Source organism: Oncorhynchus mykiss, chromosome 26 (assembly GCF_013265735.2).
Source record: "Oncorhynchus mykiss isolate Arlee chromosome 26, USDA_OmykA_1.1, whole genome shotgun sequence".
In the NCBI taxonomy this organism is placed as follows: domain Eukaryota; kingdom Metazoa; phylum Chordata; class Actinopteri; order Salmoniformes; family Salmonidae; genus Oncorhynchus; species Oncorhynchus mykiss.
The window spans coordinates 34,866,744-34,891,144 of record NC_048590.1 but is presented as its reverse complement, the minus strand read 5'-3'; the positions used below and the strand labels follow the sequence as shown (position 1 = coordinate 34,891,144).

At 43.1% G+C, this 24,401-nt stretch overlaps 2 protein-coding genes across 5 annotated transcripts; one reads left to right on the top strand and one right to left on the bottom strand.

The window, feature by feature from the left end:
* Positions 1-13: 13 nt before the first annotated feature.
* On the bottom strand, positions 14-12,486 carry LOC110506709 (threonine--tRNA ligase 1, cytoplasmic). The gene is made up of 19 exons (XM_021586525.2): positions 12,120-12,486; positions 11,668-11,757; positions 11,302-11,489; positions 10,945-11,068; positions 10,732-10,856; positions 10,463-10,580; positions 10,229-10,293; positions 7,713-7,791; positions 7,476-7,622; positions 5,899-5,997; positions 5,516-5,682; positions 4,728-4,890; positions 4,373-4,510; positions 4,156-4,233; positions 3,836-3,936; positions 3,381-3,485; positions 3,136-3,208; positions 792-906; positions 14-549 (listed from the first exon to the last, which is right to left on the bottom strand). Exons 1-19 carry the CDS (start codon positions 12,456-12,458, stop codon positions 401-403), a joined length of 2,463 nt encoding a protein of 820 aa, XP_021442200.2. The 5' UTR covers positions 12,459-12,486; the 3' UTR covers positions 14-400.
* On the top strand, positions 12,028-24,214 carry LOC110506710 (serine/threonine-protein kinase ULK3). Of its 4 annotated transcripts, none has more exons than XM_036964510.1 (18): positions 12,028-12,103; positions 12,946-13,015; positions 13,237-13,378; positions 13,570-13,710; positions 15,186-15,306; positions 15,583-15,678; positions 16,025-16,168; positions 16,390-16,472; positions 16,858-17,013; positions 17,115-17,220; positions 17,414-17,454; positions 17,612-17,714; positions 17,954-18,018; positions 18,269-18,347; positions 19,366-19,406; positions 21,704-21,751; positions 21,884-21,947; positions 22,938-24,214. In XM_036964510.1, the coding sequence occupies exons 3-18, from the start codon at positions 13,280-13,282 to the stop codon at positions 22,952-22,954; spliced, it is 1,404 nt and encodes a 467-aa protein (XP_036820405.1). In that variant the 5' UTR covers positions 12,028-12,103; positions 12,946-13,015; positions 13,237-13,279; the 3' UTR covers positions 22,955-24,214. The 4 variants fall into 4 exon arrangements, with proteins under 4 accessions (XP_036820405.1, XP_036820406.1, XP_036820407.1 ...); XM_036964511.1 differs by lacking the exon at positions 12,028-12,103 and adding an exon at positions 12,477-12,585; XM_036964509.1 differs by lacking the exon at positions 12,028-12,103 and having other exon boundaries at positions 12,594-13,015.
* Positions 24,215-24,401: the final 187 nt, after the last annotated feature.

Below are 24,401 nucleotides of genomic sequence, written 5' to 3'. Positions count from 1 at the left end.
TATATATATATATTATTGCATGGTCTTTCATACACTATTGCAGGGTTTCCCAAACTCGGTGCTGGGGCCCCCCTATGGGTGCACGTTTTGGTTTTTGTGGCGCTATGGCAAAAAAACACGTTTAGGAAACCCTGCACTACTGTACCAAATACATGATCCCCGATATTGTTTCTCACTTCCTGCACTATTCTTTCAAATTGATTAGACAATCAAAGAAACATGCATGTTAAACTACCCACAATACAGAAAAGGTCTGTCGAGTGAGTAGAAAATATATTATATTTTCAAACATAATACATTTAATCTATCCCTTTCCATGTTCATACTTCTAACACAGACCTCTTGCATTCACATAAAATGTATATTTTGTTATTCTATTGTGAAAGAAAATGATCTCTCCTCAGAACTCCTCCTCAGCATTCCGGCAGCGTGACTCTTTCAACAGGGTCAGGCGAGCCAGCACCTCAGAGACAGACAGCTCTCCATGAACCTTGTTGTCCCTCGTACGTACGTTCACGCTGTTAGTCAGCTTCTCTTTCTCACCGACCACTGCCAAGACACAAAGCACAAAGTAGCTCATAGTCCCCACACTGCCAAATCACAACACACACAGCTGCCCTAACACATTCGCATTTTCAACAACATTTCAGTAGTGATGAATACAATCATGTTTTTGGCAGCTGAAAGAAATCTGAAAGTATTTGAGGGGATTTACTAGCAAACATTGTGATGGTAAAAGTCATGAATATATGAATGGCTAAAAAAAAATCTACTATAGTAATCTTTCTTACCCAGGATGAAGTTGTACTGGGCTAACTGGGCGTTGCGGATCTTCTTGTTTAAGAGGCAACTGGAGTCGAGATCAGCGTCTGCCATGAATCCAGCCTCCACAAACTGTTTACACATCTGAAGGACAGAATTACCACTCAGTAAAAAATGACGAAGATGAACTGATAAAATGGAACTGGCAACAGACATGCAGGTTCATATAATGATAGACAATGATGAATGTGCAGCATCATGAATAGGGCCAGCTTAATTCAGGGGCTTCCCGGGGCTGAAGCCCCTGGGCCCAGGCCCATGGGGGGCCCAAGAGGCAAATATTTTTTTTAAACAAAAAAACAAAGAAAATATACTGAGTATATTATACATGCATAATTTAAAAAATATATTTACTACAACCGCAAACCACAATAGGACTCATCAGCCCGCTCTCAATAAGTGTTGACAGCCTGCTGCTGCCGCTCTGCTAATCATCAGATGGGGAAGGAGAGGAGGTAAGGGGCCCATGTGGGTAACTGGGGGCCCCTGCCTTTATTGGGTAACTGCATAAATAAATGTGACTGGTCAATTGTGTGAGCCCAAGCCTGTAAGAGGCATTTAAAAATAATATTACACTGAAGAAAAATATAAAATGCAACATATAAAGTGTTGGTCCCATGTTCACGAGCTGAAATAAAAGATCAAGACATTTTCCATACGCACAAAAAGTTTCTCAAATTCTGTACGTCCCTGTTAGTATTTATCCTTTGCCAAGATAATTGATCCACCTGACAGAAGCGGATTAAACAGCATGATCATTACACAGGTCCACCTTGTGCTGGGGACAAAAGGCCTTCCATGGCCTGCATACTCACCCACTGAGCATGTTTGAGATGCTCTGGATCTACGTGTACGACAGTGTTCCAGTTCCCGCCAATATCCAGCAACTTCGCACAGCCATTGAAGAGGACTGGGACAACATTCCACAGGCCACAATCAACTGCCTGATTAACTCTATGCAAAGGAGATGTCGCACTGGATGAGGCAGATGGTAGTCATACCAGATACTGACTGGTCCACGCCCCTATTTTTTTTCTTTAAATTATACTTTATCCAACCACAGGAGCTGCTCTCAATGTTTTAAAATACACCACTCAGCATAATTTAGCCATAGAGGATCAATAGTTTAAAACAATAACAGGATTTATTTTTATCACATGCAAATACAGGTATCTGCCAAAATAAAGGAAACACCAACATAAAGTGTCTTAAGTGAGTTGCACCACCATAAGCTGCCAGAACAGCTTCAATGCGCCTTGGCATAGATTTTACAAGTGGACATAAACCATGAAAAAGAAACTGCACCCCAAACCATATACTATGAATCTCTTGTTTACTGAAGTGTTTCCTTTATTTTGGTATTTACCGGTATGCCTACAGTCAGGAAGGCTGCCGTTTGGACAGCATGCGCACCAAATATACAGCTTTTTGCATTGTGGCCATATAATCCATAGAAGGGGTTTGTAACCTCTTACCCTGGCAATTTGACTGTTAAACTCATGGGTACACTAGCAATGGATGCCAGTTCTGACTAATGGGAACTGCCATCTATGGATTATATTTTTATGGTTGGTTGCAGCTGTCGGTTTGCCTTTTGCAGATTTCAAAATACAATTGCTGGAAAAACATACAGTTTGCCTACTGCTGAAAAGAGAAGACTAATCTGTAGAACCAATACAAATAAATTATTCTCAACTCCTAATTGTTTGCGAACAGCAGCACTGTTTTTCAAAGTAGCTCATCTTGAGATAGCCGATGTGCTCGTAATGGCAATAGCCAATCACCATGAGTAGCTTATGGTTTAATCTTCATTAGTTGAGTCACTGGACATGTTATTTAGAAGCCTACTTTATTTATTTATTTCCTCCTAATATTATACAATCTGTGTGTCGCTTCATTGGCCTGGGTTATTGTTTGAATTCAAGACCAGCATGATCTCAGTTTGTCAGAGTAGCCACTCATTTTGGTCATTTGTGTGGTCTTAAAAAAGATTCAGTTGTCTTCGGTCATGTAAAAGGCAGATTTTTTTCGGATCCTGATAAAAATAATGTCACTGTGTGGAAATCCTAAAAACGCCTCTGCCTCAACTGTAGCCTATACCACATGACAAATGTTATGACTTTATTATAAAGAGGCTTTTTCTTCAACACTAAATTTACAACGCATTGAATTTGCATCTTGGTACACAGATTTGTTTACAGAAAATGGTGTGCCGGGAAGGGGGAGGGCCTATGATTTCTTAATCCGGCCCTGATCATAAACTGTAGAAATATGAAAGGAAGACAAGTTTGAGAAATAGAAGGCTCGGATTACCCTCTTGGCATATTCTTCACAGGTAGGGTTGACAGGCACAAACATCACCTGACGTGGGGACAGCCAGAGGGGCCTGGAGAAGAAACACAATATGGCTGGATAAGTAGCAAATCAAAACACTATATATACACAAAATGAAGACATTTAAGAGCAGAAAAAATACACATATATATGACTTAATTTCCAGTCTATGATTGCATCTTATGTAACACTCAACAAATTCATTGGTCCTCTTTGCTACTCACCATTTCCCAGCGTAGTTCTCAGTGAGGATGGCTATCATCCTCTCCACAGAGCCCAGAATGGCCCGGTGGATGATGACCGGTCTCGCTTTGTCATCCCCGTCCTTTCTGCATGTCACAGGATTCAACATCAATATCAGTCACAACACCACTTCATGCTCAATTATAACTACGTATTTAACTATTATTTATTCAACCTTATTTGTAGAAGTTAGTCTCATCGAGATGTCTTACCGGTCAAACATCTTTTTGAATATAATTTATACAGTTGTTTACAGCTTCATAATGTTCTCTACCTAAAAATCCAACTTTAAAGGACTTTTAAATCAACTGTCTAGTACAAAGTATTCAGGTAAGAACTCGTATTGAAGGAGGGATTAATGACTAAACTTGCTTCCTATAACAGGATACAGACTCAGTATTGTGTCACGACTAGTTTGATTAGGTGACTCACTCACCCCACAAAGGTCAGGTTAAAGCGGATGGGAAGCTGGAAGTCCAGCTGAATGGTTGCACATTGATGATACCGGCCAATAGCATCTTTGATCTTAATGTCAATCTGAAATGGCACAACAAAAGTATTACATGGTTTTCCTTCCTGAGAGTTTTAGACCTTATTTCATTGAAGGGGAAATGCAATATCTATCAGGGAAATATCCATGGCTATAATAAGTACAAACCTTTAATTACATTGATTTCCTGAGAATTCTAGACCTTATTTAATTGCAGGGGTGAAGAAAATGTATAGCAAGGAAATATCAGGTGCTGTAATACAAACCTTGGGTCCATAGAAAGCACCGTCTCCGGGGTTTAGTTTCCATGGCTCCCCAAACTCATTCAGGCTGTTCTCCAGTTGCTTTCAAACAGAGGGAATCAATTAACATACAATTCAAATATATCCTGGGTCATTTCGTGCAAGTCATTCTTTCTTTAAAATTGTGTTTCCTTATGCAACATTTCAGGAATATTTTATGGACACGCATGTTTAATTGTACCTTCTCAGCCTGGTTCCAGACAGCGATATCTCCTAGGTACTTCTCTGGACGGGTTGAAAGGTGCAGCTGGAAAGAGAAGCCAAAGACGTCATAGACACAGCGGAGGAAGTCCAGACAGCCCTTCATCTCAGACTCAATCTGCAGGAGAGCGAAAGGGAATACAGAGGGTCATCTGAATGGCAAGGAGGTTAAGTACCCAGCAGGGATGGGGTCAATTCCATTTCAAGAAAAAATTATGAAAATTGGAACAGAAATGTCCATTTACTTCCCGATTTGAAATTGACCCCAACCCTGGTACGAAGCTACTTTAATAAGATGTTCCTCTTCAATAGCTATAGCTGGTCTGGTCACCTACCTGTTCCATGGTGCAGAAGATGTGAGCGTCATCCTGTTGGAAGCGGCGCACCCTCGTAAGGCCGGTCAGTGTCCCTGATAGCTCGTTCCTATGGAGCACCCCGAAATCAGCCAGTCTCAGAGGCAGCTCCCTCCATGACCGAGGTCTGTGGCTGAACATCAGACTGAGAAAGAAGAGGATGGGAGGATCCAGGAGAAGGTGGATGGAAAAAGAGGGTGATGGATGAGAAGATATGCAGTTGAAGCAGTGGGAGTAGTTAAGGTTACATAAATGCTTTGATAGTCCCTTCCTTATAAACCATCATATTAACCAATAACATAACACCTTTCCCAGACAAAGGTTAAGCCTAGTCTTGGAATAAAGTCATTTCAGTGGATATTCTCCATTGAGCATGGTTTTTAGTCTAGTAAGTAATCAAGTAACCTTGCATCTCCTGTTTCTGCAGGAGAAATCAATGTAACTAAAGGTTTGTAGCTATTATAGCCATGGATATTTCCCTGATAGATATTGCGATATTGAGGCAGCTTGATGTAGAAGTACACGCAATGGAGACGACGCTAGTCTACGGTGGGGCCTTACCCCCAATTTATCTCCTAATGCTGAGTTCCAAGCAGACACATTGGGTCCCATTTTTACAGTTTTTGGTATAACTTGGCCGGGGATTAAACTGAACCTTCCAATCTCAGGGAGGACACTAACCACAAGGCTACGGAGTTGATTTTTTTTGTCCAGGGCCACGCTTGACACATGTCCGGGAAATTGTCCCAATAACCAACGAATGTACCTACCAGTGTCCAGGACAGTTCATGGGCTTCAGTGCAAAGATGTCTTGCTCCACTGGGAAGGAGAACATGTTGTCGCTGTAGTGCTGCCAGTGGCCTGAAGTCTCCCACAGCTTACTGTTATAGATGTTAGGAGAGGCCACCTCCTGGAAACCTCTTCTACAGTATTCCTCCTGCAAAGTACATTCACCAGATCACAGCAAGACTGAGTGGTACTTAACTTCAGCATTCTTTCAGTTACAAAGCATCAAAGTAGTCCATGAACATGCTGTAATTGGGAATTCTACAGGTGGGTATTGTTGTATCTTGGCAGAAGATGGACAGATTGCTTCTCTGCCTTTTGGCTGTGACCAGGTGTAGGGGTTTGAGGTTGGTTGGTCTCGTCTTACCCTGATGAAGTCAGTGAGTGTGTTGTACAGGTAGGCTCCACGCGGGAGGAAGAAGCAGCTGCCAGGGCTCAGGTCATGGAAAAAAAACAGTTCCTGTTCCTGTTGTACAGTAGAGACATAGTGTAAGCTTAAAGACTTCACAGATTGACAGTTACAGAAAGTGAGGCAGCTCCTCCTCTCTGTTGGGAACATGTTAAATCAAATGACAGCAAATCTGTCCATGAACGACACCCACAGACATGCCCTCTACTTCTAAACCTTCAACTTCTAAATGAAAAGGATCACACCCTCATAGGAGTAACATGTTTAAAATTTACTTTAGACTTTGGCCCCCTGGATAACAATGAAAATAAAAGCAGCAATGAGTCCATGGTTTAATATAGAGATCAGTGCTGTAATCAGTTGTGGCCGGGCTGTGGGGCTGCTGCCATCTGTGTCTCCCGCAGGGAGGATAGATCCAGCCTGCCTGAGGACCAGCTGGAGCTCACATAGTATGACTCACTGATACATCATGCAGTTAGACACACAGCACCCCCCACAGGAACAACCAAGCAACAACAGTAAGCACACAGAGCTTAAAGCGTCCACGCAGATATTATGTTTGTGTTAGTTTTGGACTTCGGTAAGGGTTTTTTCGGCTGTTCAGGCACACAACATTTTTGAGGGCAGCCGAACTTCGAAAGCCAAAGTATACACCCCTTCGTCCACGAGTGGTCAACTTTAGGGATTCTTCAATAAAGTCTGTTGTCATTCAACTAGAGATGACTCGTTTTTATGTAAATGTTTTCATTGAGAAACACTGCACCAAAACATCTTAGTTAGATGTAAAATTGCGCAACTAAGATCTCCTCTGCAAAAACGTCAAAATGAATAACAGATTTCTTTAGTTTTCTTAGATTCATTCTGAAAATTTGGAGGTGTATACTGGCTACGGAGTCTCAAAATGGCCAAACAGTACTATTTCCACTATTTTCTCATTTTCCAAGCGAAGGTCTAGCCACCAGCCGAACTGAAGCTTGCTGTCACCTTTAGGTCTGTTTGTAAAATACAGAGTAAATTAGAGTGATTTGTCACTTTCAATGTTGACAGTTTTGTAACTCACTTTGGATAAAAGTGACCGCTAAAATACACTGAACAAAAATATAAAAACGCAACATGTAAAGTGCTGGTCCCATGTTTCATGAGTTGAAATAAAATATCCCCAAAACGTATTCGTCTGTAATGAAGCCCTTTTGTGGGGAAAAAAATAATTTGATTGGATGGGCCAGTTCGTGGACCTCTGCCCTCCCAGTCACACCCATGGCTGCGCCCCTGCCCAGTCATGTGAAATCCATAGATTAGGGCATAATTCATTTATTTCAATTGACTGATTTCCTTATGAACTGTAACTCAGTAAAATCATTGAAATTGTTGCATGTTGCGTTTATATTTTTGTTCAGTATATATGAACATAATATATCATTATATTAATTGAGGGTCTATTTCAATGGCTGTGTTCAGAAAACCAAAACACCTAAACCAACTTGTTGTCTTCCTCAGTCAACCCCCAAAGTGACCCCCCCACAGTGAGGACTAACCTTTCCAATCTTCCGATGGTCTCTGTTCCTAGCCTCTTCCTGAAAGCGTTCCCACTCTTTCAGCATCTTGGAGTCTGGGAAGGAGATGCCGTAGATACGCTGAAGGGTCTCCATGTCTGAACGGCCCTCCCAGTACGTAGAAGAGTTCTGTCGATATTACAGGAATGGAGATACTATGACACTGTTTTTCACCTTAAGAAGTGATTGGATATTGTAGTCTGTGTGTGCATCACATACCTTGTAGATCTTCAAGGCTTTAATCTTTCCTGTGTGTCTTACATGGGGCCCACGACACAGGTCAATCAGAGGCCCACATCTAAAACAGTAGAAAACTAATTTTAGCAGGGCATGGACCAGTGAGGGTCTTCAAATCAACAAATCAAAAAACAGTTTACCATAATATATTATAGACAAATCCCTCGCATTAGGCACATTTGTGACCGATTTAGAATTTGATGTGCATTACAAAGATTTATGTGAAGGATTCAAAACAAGAGGGTATGAAGAAGAATTATTGGACAATTCCGTTAAGTAAGACAAACTGAATGGAATGCATTATTGCAACCACGTCAAAGGAATCCCTCTTCTCCCTCTTAAATGTTGTGTTGCCCTTCAGTCCCATTTCAAGGTCGATCAAGGAAGTGGTTAATAGACATTTGCACATATTACGCAGCAACCCTAGCTTTGGTAAAGCCGTTTGAATTAGAGGTCGACCGATTATGATTTTTCAACGCCTATACCGATTAATCGGACAATTTTTTATTTTATTTGTAATAATGACAATTACAACAATACTGAATAAACACTTATTTTAACTTAATATAATACATCAATAAATTCAATTTAGCCTCAAATAAATAATGAAACATGTTCAATTTGGTTTAAATAATGCAAAAACAAAGTGTTGGAGAAGAAAGTAAAAGTGCAATATGTGCTATGTAAGAAAGCTAACGTTTCAGTTCCTTGCTCAGAACATGAGAACATATGAAAGCTGGTGGTTCCTTTTAACACGAGTCTTCAATATTCCCAGGTAAGAAGTTTTAGGTTGTAGTTATTATAGGAATTATAGGACTATTTCCCTCTATACCATTCATATTTCATTAACCTTTTACTATTGGATGTTCTTACAGGCACTTTAGTATTGCCAGTGTAACAGTATAGCTTCCGTCCCTCTAGTTAGCGCACGCTAACTAGCTAGCCATTTCACTTCCGTTATACCAGCCTCATCTCGGGAGTTGATAGGCTTGAAGTCATAAACAGCGCAATGCTTGACGCACAACGAAGAGCTGCTGGCAAAACGCACAAAAGTGCTGTTTGAATGAATGTTTACGCGCCTGCTTCTGCCTACCACCGCTCAGTCAGATACTTACTATGCAACACAGGACACGCTAGATAATATCTAGTAATATCACCAACCATGTGTAGTTAACTAGTGATTATGATTGATTGTTTTTTTTTATAAGATAAGTTTAATGCTAGCTAGCAACTTACCTTGGTTTACTGCATTCACGTACCAGGCAGTCTCCTTGTGGAGTGCAACGAGAGAGAGGCAGGTTGTTATTGCGTTGGACTCGTTAACTGTCAGGTTGCAAGATTGGATCCCCCGAGCTGACATGGTGAAAATCTGTCGTTCTGCCCCTGAACAAGGCAGTTAGCCTAGGAACGGTGGGTTATCATTGAAAATAAGAATGTGTTCTTAACTGACTTGCCTAGTTAAGTAAAAGGTATATAAAAAAAATTACAAATTGGCAAATCGGTGCCCAAAAATACAGATTTCCGATTGTTATGAATAATTGGAATGGCCGATTTCAAGTTATCGGTCGACCTCTAGTTTGAATCCCTCCCGAGGTTTGGCTATAAGAGACACTCAAATTTACAGGATTGTTTAGTACGGTCAGATTTGCCTAATAAAAAAAGCATTGCATTTCATCTCTATCATTCCTGATGGCAGTTTCCTTGTCACAACTGTCCACTGTTATGCCATGATCAGAGGGAACTCTTATCCATCCCCATTCGAGTGGGAGGATAAAGGTTTGAGGTAGAATAACATGTAACACAAAATATGTTGTATATCTACTTAAGTGTGTTCCTGTGACTTTAATGTTGTGGGTAAGACCAAACAGGAACTTAAGACAATGATATGTGAGCATAAGAGCTCCATTCGAAACCATGATGGAAAAATAATTACCTGTTGCCAGAAATTTCAACAGCAATAATCATGAACTTAAGTGCCTTACTTTATATGAGCATTGAATTGGTGAAAGCGCCACATAGGATAGGAGATAGAAATCAATTACCTCTCCAATGAGAGACATATTGGATAGACAGCTTGGCCACTCTTGCCCCAGCAGGCCTTTAATGAGGAATTGTATTTTTCTTGTTTTTTTGTAGTAGGTTATAAATATGCAAAAAATGTAGGTAATGACATCATGTCTATAGATCTCTATTTGATTGTCATGTTTCCCCCACAGCTCCCTCTGCTGGGATCTCTTGATTGGGCCAATACTGGCTGAATTTATAATTATGCCCACCTGTGTGGTCTTCTTGGTGTGACATTGCCTGCTATTGCCTTGCACGCTGAAGGGCACATACCCGAAACGTTCGTGCAGCAATAAAAATGTCAATTTAAGTTAATTTACCGGAGTGCAGTCCTATTTTTGTTCTTCACCAACATGTTAAACCAGTCTTCTGAATAGTTTCTGTACACCAAATAATATTCAGTGATTTACAACTAAACATCATGAGCTGCTTACCTGTAGACTGTTGTAGTGGGTGTGGTGACTTTCTCATTCAGAATGCGACACTTGAATTTGTTGTACTGAAAATATGTACGCAAACAGATTGGGAAAAAAATAAATACCAATTGCTGCCGATCTACTCACAACCCCAATGAAAAAGAAACCTCTATAACACATTATATAATCGAGCTACAATCTTTCACCAGAGGGTGGAGAGATGCCAATGTAGTGCAGAGGTCTTCATCTCACCTTGAACATCTTCAGTAGGGTCTCCTTGCTGACCTCCAGCCTCTCGAAGGGCTGTTTCTCCTTCACCACAGACTTGCACAGCGCCTCCAGGTACTCAAACTCTGTACTCGACACACCCCTGGCCAGGACAGGACACAGGTCAAACAGAACCCTCAGTAACAACACACCTGTCATAGGTTACTCACTACACCAGCCCTGTATCATTTATGCTCATTACTTTATAAAGGAGACTGGAAGCCTGTTTTTTCTTAACAATGATAGATGCTTACTGGGGTCCTTCGAGGAACATGTCATAGTAGAAGCCATTCTCAATGGGTGGTCCATAACACAGACAGCCTCCATAGAAACGCTCCATGGCCTCACCAAGGATGTGAGCACTGGAATGCCAGTACACCTGAAACAAGGAGCGGAAACATCTGTTACTACCTCCAAGAACAAAGACTATAGAAAGTATGATAGCCCAGAGGGCACATTATACTCACAGCCTGGGCATCGTCATTGTCAAAGCGCAGGATCTCCAGTGAGCAGCTCTTCTCCAGAGGTCTATCCAGGTCCCACAGGTCCCCGTTCACCTGGGAAATCACTGCATTGTCAGCCAGGCCCTGGCTGAGAGAAATACAATATACCACCATCACCACATAGTTCTCATGTGTTGCTACAAACAATGGCAAAGAGAGGGGTGCAAACTGATGTCTCCAAGTAACATCATGATCCTCCTTGTCCGAGATTTGTCTATGCTGCCAACTTCTACGGACGTTTTTGCCATGACAATGGCCATATGAGTTGACTGCACAGCACAAAAAAAGATATGGGACAGGGATAAGCTCCAGATCCCTCACCTGATGCCACAGGCCAGCTGGTAGGGGGTAGTGACCCAGGCCTGACCCTCCACCCTGCGTCCATCTGGCAGCTCCACAGTGATGGGCTGGCTGTCTGCTGCTCTCCTGGCCAGCAGGGCATCGCTCTCCTTTTTCAGTTCCTCATACAGCCGCATGCGGTCCGAGATGTAGCCAGGCCACGGTTTCAGCTGGAAAGAGTAACATGGTGATTTATAGGAACTTAGGGAAAGAAGCTGGGGGGAATTATTTGGGTATTGGTAGGGATATTGCACAACTTTGAAGGAACGCTTGATTGCATGCACAGGACTTCTAGAATAGATGTAAAGGATATTGAACCTTTGGGGAGGTAATGTTCCTAATCATTACCTCTCTGCCACTGCACCCTCCCTGTGCCTTCTCTGGCTTCTCCTTCTTGTTGTTCTTATCAACAACAGGTTTGGTCTCATGGGTTGCTGCCTGCACAGAGGAGCAAAATCAAAAGTTTGGTTTATTGGTGAGCAAAAACATGCAAATATTGTCATTGACATTCCACTTAGTGTAAACCACAATAAGTATACGTTCTCTTATATCCATATGATATTCCATAAGCATGTTCAGGGGACTACACACAGAGCTGTGAACCAATTTCAAGACCACGGGCAGGGGAGGGTTAGGCAAAAGGTTGGCAACGTGGTTAGGTTTAAAATCAAATGTTAAGATAAATAGTATAAACGGGCGGGGTTTAGGCATAATTATGACTTTGGCCATGGAAGCTACAGGCTACAGGCCACATACAACAGCCACACAAGTTACTTGCACTAAGGTGGTTAGCTAGCTACCTTATTATTATCATAATTGCGGTTCTTTGGCTGTTGTTGATCTTTCCCCGTCTTCTTCTCCTGGCCTTTGTTTGTGCCCCTCTTGCCCTGTCCCTCCAGGGCGAGCTCTTCCTGGAGACCCCGGCGGAGGTGCACGAGACGAAATTTGAGCTTCTCATTCTCGCTCCGTAAGCTCTCCAACTCCGGAGAACTGGCGAGAATGCTGGCGACCTCTGGACCACCATTTAGCCCGTCTCGTAGGAGGCTAAATTCCCGAGTGAGGAGCTCTAGCTGCACCTCTTGCGCGGTCAAACGTGCTGCCATGCACTCCGCCATCTTTAAATTACTATTCTCTTTCATCAGCAACTGGGAATAGAGTCTTCCTGTCATCAACAGTGAATGGGAATGGTGTCATAGCGCCCTCTTGAGCTTTAGAACAGTCAGTTAATGTCGGCTTGATGCTGCTATTGTAAAAGCCACATACATAGTAAGAGTTTTACTGTAGAAATTACTGATTACTATTTCAATAAATGTGAGATTGTCTTCTCTGGACTGCCTTTACAGATCAGGCCGAGTATTAAATATCAAACCGGTAGAGGGCAGTAGAACAATGTGCCATGGTTTGGAGCATCGACGTGTTTTGATCAGCTGACGACGACAGCACGTTCACAGTGGAGCTAGCTAGCAGTGTAAACTATCATTCTGCAACTCACAGGCACCGGAGTGTGTGTATGGATGTGATTTGAATGTAACTGAAGGAGTGGGATGGTTGTTACATTTTTGTTTTATGTCGCCCTCTTTCCCGAAATGTAAATATTTTTGGTGTCAATACCCTGTACACCAATAGGTGTAGTCTGTCAATACAACTTTGAAGAAGAAGAATCATTCTGCAAATTCGGCAGTATTTATGAATGACGGTAAATATTTGTCTAAATATACACATTTCTGAGAAGTATAGAAGACGGGCTGAGTTCAAAAATAATTGCTATGTAGTACTGTACAAGCTAGCACCTAGCTGCAACAGCCATTATTGTTGTCGTTTCCTGTTTCACTTCAGTCTGGTCAGATGTAACGTTAAGCATTTATTTTGTAGGTATATTTGAATGAAATAGACTAACTTCCTCTATATATGTTCTAGTGCACTTTGCAGCAACTTTGATGCAACTGTGAACATCATCATCATGGCTTCGAGCTTCGCCCCACCGAAACTGGCTGATTTCATTCTCACTGAGAGGCTGGGCAGTGGCACCTATGCGACAGTTTACAAAGCTTACAGAAAGGTACGCCATTCGTTGTAGACCGAGTTAGCTAGCCTATAAGTACAACTACTTGCATAAACAATACAAGTAAATAGTAGCAACTTCCTTAATAGAAATTAAGAGTTTTGAGACTGGCCCTGTAGCCTGGCTTCCAAACTGATGTCATGTCCCAGACTAGAGCATTGTTCAGTCTACTGGATCTGTGTGTGCAGGGGGACAACCGGGAGGTGGTAGCAGTGAAGGTGGTTGGGAAGAAGACTCTGAACAAGGTGTCTATGGAGAACCTGCTGACTGAGATAGAGATCCTGAAAACTGTTCGCCACCCTCACATTGTTCAGCTGAAGGACTTCCAGGTTTAAAATCAGTTTAATATTTAATCAGCCCATCCCCACTCATACAGTGCCTTGCGAAAGTATTCGGCCCCCTTGAACTTTGCGACCTTTTGCCACATTTCAGGCTTCAAACATAAAGATATAAAACTGTATTTTTTTGTGAAGAATCAACAACAAGTGGGACACAATCATGAAGTGGAACGACATTTATTGGATATTTCAAACTTTTTTAACAAATCAAAAACTGAAAAATTGGGAGTGCAAAATTATTCAGCCCCTTTACTTTCAGTGCAGCAAACTCTTATTTATTTCAGCTCATACAAGGAGAAGACTGATCAGAGATGCAGCCAAGAGGCCCATGATCACTCTGGATGAACTGCAGAGATCTACAGCTGAGGTGGGAGACTCTGTCCATAGGACAACAATCAGTCGTATATTGCACAAATCTGGCCTTTATGGAAGAGTGGCAAGAAGAAAGCCATTTCTTAAAGATATCCATAAAAAGTGTTGTTTAAAGTTTGCCACAAGCCACCTGGGAGACACACCAAACATGTGGAAGAAGGTGCTCTGGTCAGATGAAACCAAAATTGAACTTTTTGGCAACAATGCAAAACGTTATGTTTGGCGTAAAAGCAACACAGCTGAACACACCATCCCCACTGTCAAACATGGTGGTGGCAGCATCATGGTTTGGGCCTGCTTTTCTTCAGCAGGGACAGGGAAGATGGTTAAAATTGATGGGAAGATGGATGGAGCCAAATACAGGACCATTCTGGAAGAAAACCTGATGGAGTCTGCAAAAGACCTGAGACTGGGATGGAGATTTTTCTTCCAACAAGACAATGATCCAAAACATAAAGCAAAATCTACAATGGAATGGTTCAAAAATAAACCTATCCAGGTGTTAGACTGGCCAAGTCAAAGTCCAGACCTGAATCCAATCGATGATCTGTGGAAAGAACTGAAAACTGCTGTTCACAAATGCTCTCCATCCAACCTCACTGAGCTCGAGCTGTTTTGCAAGGAGGAATGGGAAAAAATTTCAGTCTCTCGATGTGCAAAACTGATAGAGACATACCCCAAGCGACTTACAGCTGTAATCGCAGCAAAAGGTGGCGCTACAAAGTATTAACTTAAGGGGGCTGAATAATTTTGCACGCCCAATTTTTCAGTTTTTGATTTGTTAAAAAAGTTTGAAATATCCAATAAATGTCGTTCCACTTCATGATTGTGTCCCACTTGTTGTTGATTCTTCACAGAAAAATACAGTTTTATATCTTTATGTTTGAAGCCTGAAATGTGGCAAAAGGTCGCAAAGTTCAAGGGGGCCGAATACTTTCGCAAGGCTCTGTATAAGTACATTTCATACAGGCTAACCTGACTCCCACATTGCTTGTCAGACAAGACCGCACAAACTGATCTGGGACTCAGCAGGCTACATTTCATATCCTTGTCTGAGTGAATTGAGTCTAACCGTGTTCTCTGCCATTGGTCAGTGGGACAGTGAAAACATCTATCTGATCCTTGAGTGGTGTTCTGGTGGGGACCTGTCCCGTTTCATCCACAGTAGGCGCTTGCTACCTGAGAGGGTGGCTCGGCTCTTCCTGCAGCAGATAGGTGAGTCACACCAGAGTCAGTATAAGAGTTGGCTATAAGTAACCTACATTCTTTAGAGCACTATTTAATGATGTTGAGCAGTTCTCTCTGTCTCCCACTCTCTCTCTTTCTCTCTCTCCCACTGAAATCAATTCAATTCAGAAGAGTTTATTGACTTGGCAAGTTAAATGACTTACATTGTCAAAGTATACATATAACAAAAAATGGTGGGACCAACACCAATAAGGCACTCTCTCTCTCTTACTCTCTCTTCTCTTGCTACATGTCTGAAAACAGCCTGCGCTCTTCAGTTTCTCCATAATCATAACATCTCCCATCTGGACCTGAAACCCCAGAACATTCTGCTCAGTGGTTCTGTCCTTAAACTAGCAGGTACAGCACACTGCCAAGTGCCACAATCAACACTTACATACAGTATTCCTTATGGTCACATTTCTATCTTTATTAATCTCTTGCATTTCATCACCATGGGACTGTGATATGAATCATAGTTGTGAAATCATAGCAGTGCCAATGTGCCAGAGGTTATTGGTGGCACCGTCTCTGCACTTTTCAGTTGTGACGTTTAAAATGATGGAATGCAACAGTTGCACCACTGAATCATGCATTAGAGGATTTTGTAATGCTGCTACAAGTATTACCAGGTGTATCACAGTCTTGACTGAGGCTAGTCTAGTGCACTTTGCACTGAACATTTTTTGCCCTATGCTGTGTTCAGATTTTGGCTTTGCGAGTTACATGTCTCCGTGGGATGAGCAGAGTGCTCTGAGGGGCTCTCCTCTCTACATGGCCCCTGAGATGGTGTGTCGAAGGCAGTATGACTCCAGGGTTGACCTCTGGTCTGTGGGAGTCATCTTGTATGGTAAGTGCACAGATTTAAATGGAAAACTATCTCCTCTCTCCATGCAATTAAATAGAACACTATCTCCTCAAGAACACTCTATGCTCTCTTAAGCACAAACCAGACATTTCAGTGACATCAAACTTCAACGTTACTGTTTTGAATGCCAAAGATGGTTTAAGTTTATATTGCTTTCTCACTCACTCTTATCATTTATTTGTTGTTCTTACTTCTGTATGTAGAGACACTATTTGGCCGGGCACCATTTGCCTCCAGATCCTATGCTGAACTGGAGGAGAAGATCCGCAGTGACAAGCCCATCGAGGTAAGCTCTGTTACATCTATCTAAAGAAATGTGTGGTAGCAATGATTGTTCATTCTGTTCATGACTGCTGTTAGAAGAATCATTCTTTCCCCTGTGAGTATATTTGCCACCGCAGGGTGGCACACTTGCTCAATAAACCTTATCTCACAGTGCTTTCTTGTTGGAAGGGACACTCCTGTGCCAGAGTGGGTTCTACAGTCTCCTCAATCCATTGGTCAGGACAGAGTGTAATTAGTTGCAAGATAGAAATCATTTATTAGACAATTTAAAAATATCTATATAACTCCAGCCATAAGCTGCATTTAAAATCATTAAGGATAACACAATATGTTTTGCAACCTCTTATAAAATCATTGTGGTCCTCTGGTTGTGTTGTGTGTCCCAGCTGCCTGCAGGGGCCAGAGTGTCCAGGAACTGCAGGGACTTACTGCTGCGGCTGCTGGACAGGGACCCTGACACCCGCCTCACCTTCACTCAGTTCTTCTCCCACCCTTGGGTGGACCTCGAGCACATGCCCAACGCAGAGAGCCTGGGGAAAGCGGTGTGTGTGTGTGTGTGTGTGTGTGTGTGTGTGGGTGCATGCAGGTGTGTGAGAGAGAGTTAGGAGTGTTGGTGTGACTCGCTGTCTGTCTCCTTTTGCAGAAGGATCTGGTCCTGAAAGCTGTCCAGAAGGACCAGGAGGGGGATAGATCAGCTGCTCTGTCTCTGTACTGCAGCGCACTGGAGCACTTTGTCCCCGCCATTCACTGTAAGAGCAACATGCACTGCCCCTACCTGCCACAATCACAACTTCTCTCAGGTCTCTCATCTATATAATGTCTAATTCCATACCACAGTCCAACATCAACTGAAAAGTGATACAAGCTCAGAGAACTGGGGATGACATAATCAGAACACAATTGGTAACTGTCTAAGAAATGTATCTTCTCTCCCCTTTCCAGATGAGACAGACAGACTGCGTAAAGATGCCCTTAGGCAAAAGGTACAGAGTACACAAAGTATATTTGGTCTATTGTATTTTCATACCCCAAAGGCTGGACTGAAATTATTTGAATAACATATGGCATGGATGAAAAACACATGCTACGGATGACATCATAGAATGAAGTGAATGACAGCAATATAAACCCCTACTGCAGGTTAGTCAGTACGTGTCCAGGGCAGAGGAGCTGAAAGCTCTGGTGTCTGCAGACAACAGCCTCTGCTTTGAGCAGTTCAAGTCCACCAGAGACATCCTGAGAGGTAATACAGCTAACTTTACCCGTTGTACATCATGAATACCATATTTCATGACCCTTGTATAGAGGACCTAATTTAAACCCTACTTTATTTGAAGGGAACCTTCATAAGGACTTGATAACACATTCATAAGACCCAGAAGGAGCACGTTATCAAGTGTAACTGGGTAGTGTAGTACCTAGAGGAGATGTTCTGAGAAGGCCTCCGGTCCAACCCTTACTCTCTGTCTGTCCCCCTCTCAGAGATGTCCCGAGACCAACCACGGGTGCTGGCTGCTCTGAAGCTGGCATCTACAGCCATCGCCATGGTAAGCTGAGGGGACTGGGTACCATGAGCATGGCAGGGCATGATGATGGAGCTCTGGGGAGACTACCAGAGAGGAGTGAGAGAGCTGGGAGGGTGGTAGTGGCTTGTAGATGCTGTCTACAGCAGGATGGATTGAAGGCTGCTGCTATAGTGAAGGCTGTAGCTATGGGATCTAGGGTTTCTTGAGAGTGGACTGCTATGCCATAGTGGGACGTCTTCCCTTTTCATAACACACTTGTATTCCATTCCAGGAGGAGAATGGGATAGAGGACTATGATACACTGGCTCTGTACCAGCAGAGTCTGGGAGAACTACTGCTAGCCCTGGCAGGTAAGGTCAGCTCACTGAAAATCCCACATAGACTATATTAGTCCTTTTAGATGGGGAAAACAATGAGTCAGTCATCATTGCGACATACAGCGTCTGCTGCATGGACTCTAACAAACACAGGTGTGATTTTACAACCCTGCAGGGAGTCCGGGAGTAACATAGTAATTCAATCTCCAGAATTAAGAGGGTATTACATCAGAGACCGCAGCAGAGCCTGCCCTGAGTGTCTGCTGTGTCTCCAGCCCTCAGCTTTGGCTGGCTGTTATTGTTATTAAAGAGAGATGGTGGCAGTGGTGGCCCATAATGGTCTCCTCTCCTCGGCGCTCTGGCTCAGTGTCTGTATGTGAACTAGACTCCTCTAGGCTGGTCTCTATTAGCCCTGACTCTACATAACCTCATCTGGGAGATGGTTCTAATGGTGGAGGGAGGCGAGGCAGGCAGGCGGGATGGGGATGATGCTGGAGCCAGATGTGGCTTTGAGCTTTGGATGAGACCTGGTGCCAGCTCCCTGTGTGTGGTATAGAGCCGCTCGCTGCCATCTGGTTTCCATTGAGAGCCCAACAGTTCATTTCTCAATGTTATTACACACTGGAAACAAATAAAAACTATTGTCTGTCTTAATAGAGAAGAAACGGCTTGAGTCATTAAATCATCTCCTGATGGATCAGGGGGATCGGGACCGTGGCACGTCAGTGAGACCAAGGGGATTGTGGGAGAAAACATTGTCCCTTTTGTGTCACTGTAGCCTATGGTTGATTACGTTCCCTTCCCAGAATGCCTTGCTGCTGGAGAATTGGTCCCCTCCTCCTCAGGCAGGCTAATTGAAGAAAGGCTGCTTCAGTTTCAAGGGTTCCCCCTGAGCCTCAGTGGACTATCACAACCAAACTGGCTCTGTAAATTACCCACTCTTGTGCAAACATGGTGATTGGGAGAGCAGTGATCCATCTCTTTCTATTCCCTCCACCCACCCTCCCTCCTTCCTTCTCTTTCTCCCCCCCCCTCTATGTCTGTCTTCCAGCTGAAGCCCAGGGGCGCCGGAGAGAGCTGCTCCATGGTGAGGTGAGTTACTGGAGGTGAGGTGGATGAGAGGGTTTAGGTGAGAATGTGAGGTGAGTTACTGGGGGTGAGGTGGATGAGAGTGTTTAGGTGAGAATGTGAGGTGAGTTACTGGAGGTGAGGTTGGATGAGAGGGTTTAGGTGAGTTACTGGAGGTGAGGTGGATGAGAGGGTTTAGGTGAGAATGTGAGGTGAGTTACTGGGGGTGAGGTGGATGAGAGGGTTTAGGTGAGTTACTGGAGGTGAGGTGGATGAGAGGGTTTAGATGAGAATGTGAGGTGAGTTACTGGAGGTGAGAATGTGAGGTGAGTTACTGGGGGTGAGGTGGATGAGAGGGTTTAGGTGAGTTACTGGAGGTGAGGTGGATGAGAGGGTTTAGATGAGAATGTGAGGTGAGTTACTGGGGGTGAGGTGGATGAGAGGGTTTAGGTGAGAATGTGAGGTAAGGGGGTGAGGAGAGACCTGGTTCAGTGCTCGCCGTAACAGCACAGAGCACCTGAAGACATACACACACCAGGTCTCTGAGACCAAACAAGCACAGCTATATCTGGGACACAACACCCAGGAGCATTCTCTGGTAGTCACGTGAATGTTTCTCTGAATAAAAGCTACGAACGTAATAGATCAGTGACACTGCAGTTTGGTGTACATATATATCAGTCATATGACACTATAATGGTATCCACTGCACTAGCAATGGTCAGGTGAAATAGCCAAGCCTTTCCCTTGACATTTAGTTGGAGAGGTATACTCTTACAACAGTTACTTCAGTTAGTTTGACTGTATTAATATTCAGTGGTGAAGGAAAGTTATTCTTTCATGTTTTGAGCATTTGTTTTGCAAGCAACCAGGTCAACAGCACACAACAATGTTTCAACAACAAACCCCAGAGGGAGAGAGATTTAAAGCTGGGCTCATAGACCTCCCTATTTGAAGTTTTATGGGCGCTTGGCTTAAGTAAATTCAGATGCGGCTGTAATAATCGAATGCTGGGTAGGACTGCAGATCGAAAGCATGTGTGTGAGAACACAAAGAGCTCCGACTGCAGCTAGGAATGGTCTCCATGTGTGTTGGTTCATCTCTTGAGCACAGTTCAGCATTTCTTAACTCGGCTGTAATTCCCAGTTCAAAATGCCTGGGCTTATCATATACAGTTGAAGTCGGAAGTTTACATACACTTAGGTTGGAGTCATTAAAACTCGTTTTTCAACCACTCCACAAATTTCTTGTTAACAAACTATAGTTTTGGCAAGTCGGTTAGGACATCTACTTTGTGCATAACGCCAGTCATTTTTCCAACAATAGTTTACAGACAGATTATTTCACTTATAATTCACTGTATCACAATTCCAGTGGGTCAGAAGTTTCCTACTTTGCTGCAGGAGGGACTGGTGCACTTCACAAAATAGATGGCATCATGAGGGAAAATTATGTGGATATATTGAAGCAACATCTCAAGACATCAGTCAGGAAGTTAAAACTTGGTCGCAAATGGGTCTTCCAAATGGACAAAGACACCAAGCATACTTCCAAAGTTGTGGAAAAATGGCGTAAGGACCACAAAGTCAAGGTATTGGAGTGGCCATCACAAAGCCCTGACCTCAATCCTATAGAGAATTTGTGGGCAGAACTGAAAGTGTGTGCGAGCAAGGAGGCCAACAAACCTGACTCAGTTACACCAGCTCTGTTGGGAGGAATGGGCCAAAATTCACCCAACTTATTGTGGGAAGCTTGTGGAAGGCTACCCGAAACGTTTGACCCAAGTTAAACAATTTAAAGGCAATGTAAACTTGATGAAATAAATAAAAGCTCAAATAAATCATTCTCTCTGCTATTATTCTGACATTTCACATTCTTAAAACAAAGTGGTGATCCTAACTGACCTAAGACAGGGAATATTTACTAGGATTGAATGTCAGGAATTGTGAAAAACTGAGTTTAAATGTAATTGGCTAAGCTGTATGTAAACTTCCGACTTCAACTGTAAGAACACCAGCCTTGAAATAGTTGGAATACATGTTATTTTACAGCTGTAATCTTACTTTGGATGTAATTTGATAGTATTACAGCCTTGGTGCTGAGGTTAATATGATATAAAATGTTGGGAGTCTGGCTGGATGCAGCCGCCTCTGTCTCGGTCAGGATGATTATTCTACCACAACAGATCTGTTTTTTAAAGGGTCATTATAGGAGGCCATCCACCTTGGTCTACCCTCATCATCATCACCAGACATTATAGAAAGGAGAATGTGGATGACTGTAGATGGATTACATACTAAACACCACCTCTCACTTTGCAGATAAAGAGCCTAATGACCAGAGCTGAATACCTCAAAGAACAGATCAAGGTAGGAATGGGATGACTTGACTTCAGTAGATATAAACCCTGTAGGTTTCTATTTGTATCTCAGTGTGTTTAATCCCAAGCAAACATTTTGGTCCATGATTTTGAGTCGTATCATCTTTTGTGTGTCTTTCAGATGCTGGAGACCCAAAAAGATGTGTCAATGGACAGAGAGCCTCTATCAGAATCTGTGAGAAGTTGTGAGTGTCCCTGTGAGGGTAGCATAGTATTCACATTTCCCCTTAGATATTGTGTACGTGCTGGTGTAGGGGTGTGCGTCACAGAACGTCCCAGCAGAGGGGCTTGCATCTATGTAGACTGGTCAGTGGGATATACCAGGGGTTAAGTGAAAAATGGCCACCTGTAATGAAATTTCCCTTCAGTGGAGGTTTTTCCACTAGTTAAACACAAGCCGCTCTCTTACCATGCTGGCCTCCCCGTGGGAGCGTCTGGATCTTTGATTTCAGCTCAGTCTTGCATAGCGCTGGGCTGCTCTGGTCTCTGACCTCTTATAAAACCCACCTTGTGAAAGAGAGACTTGGATCGAACCAAGAAGAAGAACTCCCCCCAGTCACTACACACACACATGGACAACACGCACACTAGCTGCGAGGGAGGGAGTTAGTTGATATATAGTAGAGCCAGACAATATCCTGTTTCGAGTTAGAAATTCCAGAGGAATTATGTGCAAAGGGGGTTCAATGAATTTGGAACAGATTCAGGTTTCATAAACATGGCTTGTTACGTAGCTGTTATTTTAACACACCGGCGGCCACAGTCAGCCATGTCATGTTGGCAGCTCTCCAGCTGGAGGGGTCACAGCAATGCCCAAGACTGTCTGGCTGGTGACCTTAAACTACTACTACGCTAACTACAAACAAAGCAGTAAAGTCTAGGCCTAATGCTCTCAATCGGTATCCTAAATGCCACCCTATTCCATACGTAGTTCAGCCCGGTCAAAAGTAGTGAGCTATGTAGGGTGCCATTGGGTACACAGCCTCAGTCTCTGAGCTTGTCCCATAATACAGGACAGTAATACAGCCATTCTACCTTTTTATTGCCATGAGTATTGAATAGATTCGAAATCTTAATTACTCAACAGAAATCTACTCACAGATCAGTACTGAGGTAAGCCATGTCTATATGATGATAATGCAGTCTCTAACACTGTCGATGCTCGCCCTCCTCAGCATGCTGTGTGCAGTGAGCCAGCCTGGCAGTAGGAACCAGAGAGAGGGGCCATCGTGCCTGCGGAGCCCCAGACCCCTGCACCTCTACGGGTCAGGCTAAGGAATCCCTCAGGCCTCTGAGACCATGGCCTCAGTGGTCTCGCGTCACCCTACTCGTAAGTCTCAATCATCGCGCGGCTGTTTCCCAACAAACATGAGAATGCCTGGAAATGGAGGCAATGGCGTCAGAGACAATCTACCCTGTTATTACTCTGCCTGGACTTCAACTAGCAGCTTGTCAGCCTTGCATCCCCCTCACCAACACAACACAGAAGACTGTCACAGTCTCCAGTCACTGCTCAGCCTCAAAGCCCTCCTGCCTAACCATTCATATGGAAAGGCTGGACAGCTTGTATGCTAATACTGTACTGTTATGATAAACTAGTGCTGTATCATGTTGTTGTGTTATGTTGCAGGATGAATAAGAGTAATAATGAGCCTCAAATGCTTGTAGTTGCGCAATAGATGGCGACTCAGAATGGCTACCCAGCATAGCAAGTTTGTAGCAAGTTTGTAGTCTGTAACTGAGTTATCGAAATGTATCATTAATATTTGGGAAAGCTCTTCTGGCGTCTGTCGCCCCACATACACACACACACACACACGCGCCTGCGCACACACACGAACAAACTAAATCCATTTTCTGTGGCCTGACCACAGTCTCACCACGCTCTCTCTGCTGATGGAGCAGCCTCTACCACTATGAGAAGAAAACTTGAGAGGTGCGGCTGCTGCCTTATTTACTCTGTAGACTTTCATTTACTTTTGGGTTGGCACCGGTCAGGATGAAGGCATACAGTAGCAACTGTGAAGTCAAGGCGTGCTTCACAACTCAGCCTGCTTTAGTAGCCTGCCAAAAGGTTGGACATTTGGTGACAGGTTAACAGTTACTGCTGTTGTGGGTCTTTTTCCTTTCTGTTTGATTTCAGTGAGCCAGGTTGTGTGTATGAATCTACTTTCAAGGGAACTTTCAGTATTTGTGAATATACTGTACCATAGGAGGCGATCTGCTGTTTAATCAGGAAATGGAATGGTGTAACTGAAAAGGAAGGGATTGGAAAGAAATGTCTGTTGAATTGAGAACTGACAATTGTGTATTGTTTTTGTTGAAACATTTTGTATGGGTATGATTTTATAAATTATTTATTACCGTAAAAGGCTGATTCAATTGAAATAAAATTGCTATGTAATGTGTTGTCATGGCCTGTATTCATAAATTAAAGTGCCTTTGGAAAGTATTCAGACCCCTTGATTTTTTTCCACATTTTGTTACGTTACAGCCTTATTCTAAAATGGATTAAATAAAAATCCTCAGCAATCTACACACAATACCCCATAATGACAGTGAAAACAGGTTTTTAGACATTTTGGACACACAACAAAATAGACAACTTATTTACATATGTATTCAGACCCTTTACTATG